General features: G+C 53.8%; 1 protein-coding gene across 12 annotated transcripts in view; it reads right to left on the reverse strand.

The window, feature by feature from the left end:
• The window catches only part of FAM193A (family with sequence similarity 193 member A), a 174,610-nt gene that overhangs the window by 59,106 nt on the left and 107,549 nt on the right, over window positions 1–7,955 (reverse strand). For 9 of the 12 annotated variants that reach the window (XM_027103894.1, XM_027103898.1, XM_027103895.1 and 6 more), the window contains exons 6-8: window positions 6,730–6,854; window positions 5,614–5,766; window positions 1,814–1,961 (exon numbers count right to left, since the gene is read on the reverse strand). In XM_027103894.1, the coding sequence (XP_026959695.1) occupies window positions 1,814–1,961; window positions 5,614–5,766; window positions 6,730–6,854 (426 nt within the window). The remainder of the gene's footprint in view (window positions 1–1,813; window positions 1,962–5,613; window positions 5,767–6,729; window positions 6,855–7,955) is intronic. The other 3 variants (XM_027103899.1, XM_027103897.1, XM_027103896.1) reach the window with 1 other exon arrangement.

Consider the following 7,955-nt stretch of genomic DNA (forward strand, 5'->3'; position numbering starts at 1 on the left):
CCAATTCTCCCCTCTCCTCTGTACTCTGGATAAACCACCGCACTTAACTGATGTGGGGTTTCCTCAAGGTAACCCAGTAACCGGCTCGGTGCAGCTCAACTCAGAACACAAGGGACTGTTTACTGCGGTCCTGCTTTTTAGTAACCACACACACACAAAACTGATTCAGAATTATACAATACGAAGGCTCAAACAGAACCAAAATGTCATCTAATCTGATTCTGTCATTTCACAAGTGGGAGACTAAGTAAGGCCCAGGGAGGGGAAAGGCCTGAATGAGGCTCACAACCAATCTGGGGCAGGGCCTGGCGCCAAAAGCCCCTCAGGGTCCTCCGCAGGACCTGCGTCCAGAACACCCCGAGGAACAGGCAACAGCCCCCGTCCCCATGCAGCAGTCTCCCCTCCGGGCTCCTGTGCCCTCTGCTACCCGGACAGGAAACTCCTGCAAACGGGCTGGTGCACATGCAGGCGTCAGGGGGGAGGGAGCTGTCTGCTCCCCTGCCTCGGAGTGACTCAGCTGCCGGCCGCCTGGCTGCACAGGCCTCAGGGGCCGAGCTGGCTGCAGGTCCAGGTGGAGGATGCACAGGTGGAGGATGCACGGCTCCCTGACCCCGTGCCTACATTTGCCAGCCTCAGGCGAGTCACGCAACCTGGGGCCAGCCCTGCCCCCACAGCGGCCGAAGCTGAGGTGTCAGTGGTCAGCAACGAGCCACAGCTGGAGAATTCGAGTGCCCCGGGGGCCCCAGGACAGCGGGGAGCGTGGGCCAGGCACAGAGTGGCTCCCGAGGCCACGTGCTACACATGCAGCAACTGTGGAAGAGGCCAAGCGCATGGCGCCGGCAGAGCCACCTGCCCAAGACAAGCTCAGCTCAACAGCGCCGAACTGTCGCGTTGCCAAGGCGCACCTGACAGAGGGGAAGGCCAGGATCACGCGGGAGAATATGGTCGGAACCGCTCCCCTAGCTTCTGAATGAGAGACTACTTAGAGTAACGGTCCCTGAGGCTGCAGAGGGAGAACTGCCACACGAAACACGGAGTGAGGCTGGAACGAACAGTGACGTGGGCACACGCCAGTCCCTTCCTTCTTCCCAATCCCTCACCACGCTCAGGTGGCAACGCCGAGACGAAGCGTCACAGCCAGCGGCCAGGCGGCACCCAGGATCCCAGGCAGACTCTGCACCAGCACCCGCCTTACGCCAGAACCAAGGTTCTGTTTTCCTACAGCCTCAAAAGTACAACACGGAGCTGTCACTGTTCCCTTATTACTCCGCACACCCTGCAGTACCCTGGAAAAGATCCATGCTGAACGCCTCCCCTGCCCAACCCTCCTGGGGGCTTTAGAAAGGCGGGCTGGCCGGCCGCGATGCCGGCTGGAAGCCCTGCCCGCGGGCCCCATCCCCACAGCAGCGCCTGCCTTCCACCCTCCTCCACCCCTGCAGACCACCTGCCCAGCACAGCCGTGTGTGTTCGTGTCTGCGCTCCCGCTCGACATGCTTAGGGACGGGGGGAGAATGGGCTCTGAAGCTCACGTGTGGCCAGCGTTCAGTAAACGGGTCCTGACCCGGCAAGGTTCAGCCGTTTCCAAAGGCCTCAGAGGCCCCCGCCGGCAGCACCGAGTCTGGGCAGCAGCCTGTGCCCGTGACTGTGGCTGCACCCAGGCCAGCAGGGACCTGACCGGCAGCTGACCCTGCGGGCATGGCTGGGCGTCCCCTCCGGAGCAACAGCAGCTGGGAGCCCCCGCTCGCACCCCTCCCCTGGGCACGTGGCGCCTCGCGGCGGGCTCCTTGCGGCCGTCCCAGCGGTGCACACCCACCTGCTCGTCCACGTAGGCGTCGATCCTCTTCTGGCACTCCAGCCACTCCTCGGCCACCCCGCGCAGCTCCTCCTCGGAGCGCTGGTACCGCTGCAGCAGGGTGCTGTACGTGTCCTCGTTGCAGGTGTCGTGCGTCGTGGTCCCCAGCCTGGGGAGAGAGGCCTTTCAGCACCCTGGCCATCATCTCCCCTCCCGAGGTGGCAAGTGGGGCACCACCACACACCCCACGAGGCTGCTGTGCGGGCTGAGTTAGGCACACAGCCCAGGCACCCACGACAGAGTCTGGCCTAGAGAAGACGCTCCAGGAAGCAACAGCTCCTAAGAAAAAAATGAGTGGTGAGTCACGCTGTTCTACAAAGACTAAGGGCCAGAGATTCAGTGCACTGGATGTGGGGTCGTAAACTGTTTTTCCCTACTGAGATTCACTGACACAGAGAGAACAAAACATTTAATGAGAAATACAAAACCAAATCAAGAAAAACAGGAAATTCAGTTCAATAAAAAATATGATCATAGTTTCATTTACTCTGTGTATCTTGCTAAGAAAGATGGCAAGATGGCAGACGAGAAACTAAACAGAAAACAAAAGTCACAAATAGAGGTAAACACCTGGGCTTCTCAAGAGGAGGGTGGCAGGGGAGAGAAGGGGAGTGGGGGAGGGGTGCAGGCTCACAGGCAGGTTATCTTCAGACACCGTTCCTTTTCCTAATACCTAAACGTGCCAACATTTGAACCAAAGCAATGGTGATAAAGACCTCATAACACAGAATTTCAAAATCAAAGGCCACGTTTATAATCGCTGACAAGCACAAAGATGACGCGCGGGCTTAATAATCGCTGCTGTTCACACGAAAGAACTGGAAGTGACCCGCTGGGATCAGTGATACCACACCAGACACGCCTTCTAACCACACACTAAGTTACACCTATGCGCTCACACTCAGACTCAGACACACATGCACTTACAGACACACGTTCTGAAATGGAGATGCTCCCATGTTAAGTGAGGAAAGGACTACGTCACCACGTGTAAAGATGCACATGTGTGGGAGGCGTGGACACTGGAAAAAATCTGGAAGCAGCACCCAGTTGTTTATGGTACCTACCTTACCTACCTCTTCAGGGTTTCCTTTGCTTTCAGAATTGTATTGCAATGACAATCTAATAATTTTATAATGAAAATAAACAACAGTGATTTAAAAACAAGAACTTTTCCATGGGTGCAGACACCTTCCTTTCCACCCTGGTGACCACTGCACAAAGACGCACGTCGTGCGAATGGACTCATTCTTGCCGAAGCCGTCTACACCGGCTCCATCACTTCAAGGAGGGAGCACGCGGAAAACAAGGTCACCGAAAAGCTGTGCAGGAAAGCCCAGAGCCAGGAAAGGGCACGACGCGACCCACGCGGTGATGGGGCTGGCTCAGACACCGAGGCTGTCCCCAGGAAACAGAAGTCCTCAAGACCCAGAATCCAGGGCCTCTCGAGGCCCCCCTGGCTCCACCCAGCACGTGGGTGCCTCCAGGCCTGAGAGCACGGCAGCCCACGAGGCAGCAGTCTTCTCCTCAACCCCTGCCTCTGCAACCCTGCTTGTCACAAGCTGATTTCCACTCTTCGTGCAAACCCCACCTTGCCCGTTAGGCCACCCAGAAGACTGGGGTGGAGGCGGAGGGGACTCATGCTCTCCCCCGCTCCTGCCTGAGGTGAGAACCGCTCCCCTCCTGTCCTACGCGCAGACTCTACTTAGAGCCAGTGGAGGGCAAAGCAGCCGGGGGTCCTGGGACTTCTGTGGTGGGGCACTCAGAGCACAAGCTGTAGGCACAGGGCTGGAGTCCAGAGAGGAAACAGGGAGCTGCTAGACTGCAGAAAGTGTCCTCAGGGTCAACAGCATCAATGGGTCAGCAGACAGGTTACTACCTACATATTCACTCTGCAAACACATGACAGTTAACAGCTGGTAATATCTATTATGAATATTGTCTATGTGAAACAATAAGTGATAAGGAAAATGAGATAAAATCAGTTCAGGTACGTTTACTTACAAGCCTAATTAAACATTCCCCTAACAATGAATATATCAATATACTTAAAATAAAGACCAAATTGGGCAATAGCTACTAAAACCACCACAACAAATAAGGAGAGACAACGGGGCTCCTGGTCTTGCCAGAGGGATGGAAGCAGACTCGGACAGAGCTTCTGGTTTCACACGAACTCTCAGGCAGCACAGACAGTGAGTGGCCTGCTGGAGGACCCAGACCCTGGCATCGCTACACGACAAACGGAGCTGGTTCCTTAATGGGTAAGTTGTGAGGGAAAGTGGATAGGGGTGGGGCCTGCATGTTAAAGCATCTCAAAAGGCAGGGAGAAAAAGGGGCCAGGAGTGGGGGTCAGTGTTTAACGGTGACACAGTCTCCATCTGGGGTGACATCCAAGTTTTGGAAATAGTGGTGACAGTTGCCCAACGTTATAAATGTAATTAATGCTACTGAATTGTACACTTTAAACTAGTGAACTATATGGTGTGTGAATTCTATCTCAATAAAGCTGTTAAAAAGCAGAGAGACATAACTTTCCTAAATTAAGTCAGTTCCTTGAATGAAGTCAACCTTTGGGTAGATCATTTGTATTTAAAAAAAGAGAAAAAAAAAACGACAGCAAATAAAAATCAGGCAAGACTATGGAAATGCACATGAGTAATAAGAGAGTAAAGAACGGGGGATTTCCCTGGCGGTCCAGTGGTCTAAGACTCCACGCTTCCACTGCAGGGAGCACACGTTTGATCCCTGGTCGGGAAGCTAAGATCCCGCATGCCGGACAGTGTGGCCAAAAAAAACAAAGAGAGAGAGAATAAAGAAAGGGAACCACAGGCTCGCTGTGCAAGACAACTGAGTGACAGCTCTGGGCGAGGCTCCTGGGCCCGGTGGGACATGCAGACGGACCTGCTGCTAGGTGAGCACGCTGGGCTGGGGCTAAGGGATGTTCACCTGCTATCAATCCATTCAGCTTACATTTATTTTGTGTAGTTTTCTGTATCTGTATTTTACTTTATAATAAAGTTAAACAAAATGCAGGCCCAGAGACAAAGTGTCAGTGTTAAGATACTCACAACTATGGATTTTGTGTGCCACAGACATAGTTATCACTTTAGGGGGTAGTGTTTGTATATAGGTTGTCACAAAATTTTTAGTTGTTGTTAACTAGGTATCTGTAAACTAGAAGTTCAAATCTGAATTGTTCTTGGGTCCAACAAAGGTGTCCCCTGGGGAACTTGAAGGACTGGCTCCTTCTGGCGCCCCAGACTCCTGGGGAACGCCCTGCTTGCCTTCTCCCCAGCTTCCATCCCCATCTCTATGCACCCTGTCCCTCACCCGCTCCTGGGAGCAACTCTGCAGCTTGGCCCCAGGATTAACACTGAAGACTCTAAACCACTGCTGATCTTTGGAGACTGACCACCATTCACAACGAACAAGATGAGAAATCCAGAGCCAGGGCACAGGAAAAAGTGGGGTTCTACAACACGTTTCAGGTTTCTGCCACCCACCCATGGTTTGATGAGAGGCCCATCAAACTCCCTGGCTCACCAGAAAAAGAAAAAACAAGGCTAAATACCCTGGAATGCTGCTATAAGGACCCCCACCCCCCCCCCCCCCACGCACACACAAGATGCACGTCTTTTTATAAGAAGTGCTCTTGCTGGATTTGAGCATCGTAACTGGGCACAATCTCCATGAGGGTCGCTCACGTCTCATGGAGACATGGACACTCGTACAGGACACGCATGTCTCTCTGCACCCACCATGGAACGTAACGGCGCTGTCGGAATGGGCGGGACGCAGGCAGTGGTGCGGGAGCTGCTGGAAGCAGGGTGCGGGCCACACCAGTAACTCTTTGTCCTGACCACCTTGGCCCCAGTCCTCCTTCCCCAGCTGCTTTTAAGGTTATTCTTGCTCCGGAGGTAAGGGTGAGAAGTGGGAATAGCTAGGACCCCTCAAATAGGAGTTAGGAATACAGGAAACAAAGACTGGATTGAAACATGGATTTCAAGAGAAAAAAAAAATAGGTGACTATTGTGTAAGTTAACTACAACAATAATATATTGACGTAAAAATAATTCCCCTTCTTTGCGAATCTGGCCCAACCATATTTTGGTGTGGACCTTTAAACCAAGATGACTACAGTCTGTGCTGTTCTATGATGCGTCTACAGCCTGGGAATCTGTTCACAGGTGGTAAGCAGATGAGGAACAAAATGACCCGCTGCAGGGCTGAGGTAGCTCACACCTGGCTCTCTAGCACAGGGACAGCAGATCCAAGGAGGGGCCCAATTTGTCAAGCCACCTCGGAGCAAACACCCCCGGCTGCACTTTCCCCTTCCCCCTCACCAGGGCAAGCGACCTGAGGCTATACTTGGGACTCCGGGCTTGGCACACCTGATGAAGCCCCACGGAAGCTCTACAGCAGTAAGAAGAACCCAAGCCATGAGCCACGATGTGGAGCGAATGCTTGAGAGACCTGACAGCGTGTCTAATACCTCCCCTAGCGCCCCAGAGCCCCTTAACACCACCAGCCCTCCCCCGGCCCCCCAAGTGCCCCAGCACAGACCACACCACAGCCACCTGGCAAAGCCTGGGACTTGTCAAGTGAACTGCTATGTTTACCGCAGCTTTTCCTTATTCAGGAGAAATCTGTGATGCTAAACCTTAGTAGCAGTGATACTGGGTTTATTATTTTAAAGTTCAATCGTATCACTCTTTGGGTTTTGAGCTTTCAACCAAACTGTATTTTCCCCTAAGTCCGGTAATTTTCTGGCAAGAACTGCCCCTGCAGTGGCATTCAGGTGCGCACCTGCTGCACCCCAGGGACAGGAGCACGCCGTCACGCCAGCAGGACACATGCAGGTGAAGACCGAGTACCTGATCTGCGACACCAGTGCCGGCAGGCTGCTCTGGAGAAGTGGCTCCGAAAAGACCAGATCTTCAAAGAGGTGCTTATTGTGCAGCTCCCACGTAACCTGGAACTTTTTCAAGTGTTCATTTTCCTAGTGAGATAGATACACAGAAGATACATCCAATCAAAGACTGAAAAATTCCCAGAAGGGTTTCTCCCCCCGCCCCCAAACCCACATCCTCTGTCCAGGCCCAGAACATTCTGCTCATGAGGGGCTGCTACTCCCTGTGCATCCAGCCTCCCTTCCAAATGACTCAACACAAAACAACGGGGTGGCAAGATGCACACAATGAGGGGACAGAAGAGAGAGGCCAGCGTGCACGGCCGGCAGCCACTCCTCATAACCACGCCTCCCAGATGTCCTGCAAGCCCCGCCTCTCAAACAACTTAACTAAACGCACACAAATCCTCTGATGCCGAAGGACAAGCACTTCCGCGCCTGTCTCGAGAAGTCTCCCGTTCCGACAGACACAGTAACTTCCCTGCTAGTGACAATGCGGGGAAGGTCAGCTCTTTCTTTCCCTGCTAAACATGGGCAACCTCATCAGTTACTTTCGACAACAACTTTTGAACATTTGGAAGCATTCTGGCCATCACAGCGAGTGACCTCCAGAGAGGACAGGGTGACCGGGGCAGACAGCGCCACGACCTCCCCACGTGCAGCGTTCATATTCAACAGCTCTGGCCGCAACCACGCGTGTGTGAACCCACACGTCCATCTGTCAGTCACACGTACACTACTCGTGGCGCATCACCTCGCACCTGGGGAAACATTCCTCACCTGAGTGACGGACAGTCTGGAGAGGCTTCACTGGCATCACACTCCAGTCCCCTCTGAACAGGTGACTCATGCCACGCCATGTACTGGTCTGTTCCTATTTACTGTGTAGCCCAACTGAGCTGAAATTATGACACCTGGAGACGTCAGGACACGATCTACACATGGAGATCCCATTGCTCTGTGCCCTGATCACCGGTGGACGGAGGGGCTGAACGAGCAACTCAGGGTGAGCACACACCTGCAGGACGCTGCTGAGCACGTGTGCCCCTGCCCTGCCATGCACGCACACCTGCTCTCGAGTTGCACGCAGCCCTCTGCCTGTACTCGAGACCCGCACAGAGACTCGGCAGGGCACCTATGGCATCTGCAGGAGGGCATCTATGGCACCTGCAGGAGGGCGTCTATGGCATC

Source organism: Aethalodelphis obliquidens, unplaced genomic scaffold (genome assembly GCF_003676395.1).
Source record: "Aethalodelphis obliquidens isolate GAN/ISIS:26980383/991018 unplaced genomic scaffold, ASM367639v1 scaffold6, whole genome shotgun sequence".
NCBI lineage: Eukaryota > Metazoa > Chordata > Mammalia > Artiodactyla > Delphinidae > Aethalodelphis > Aethalodelphis obliquidens.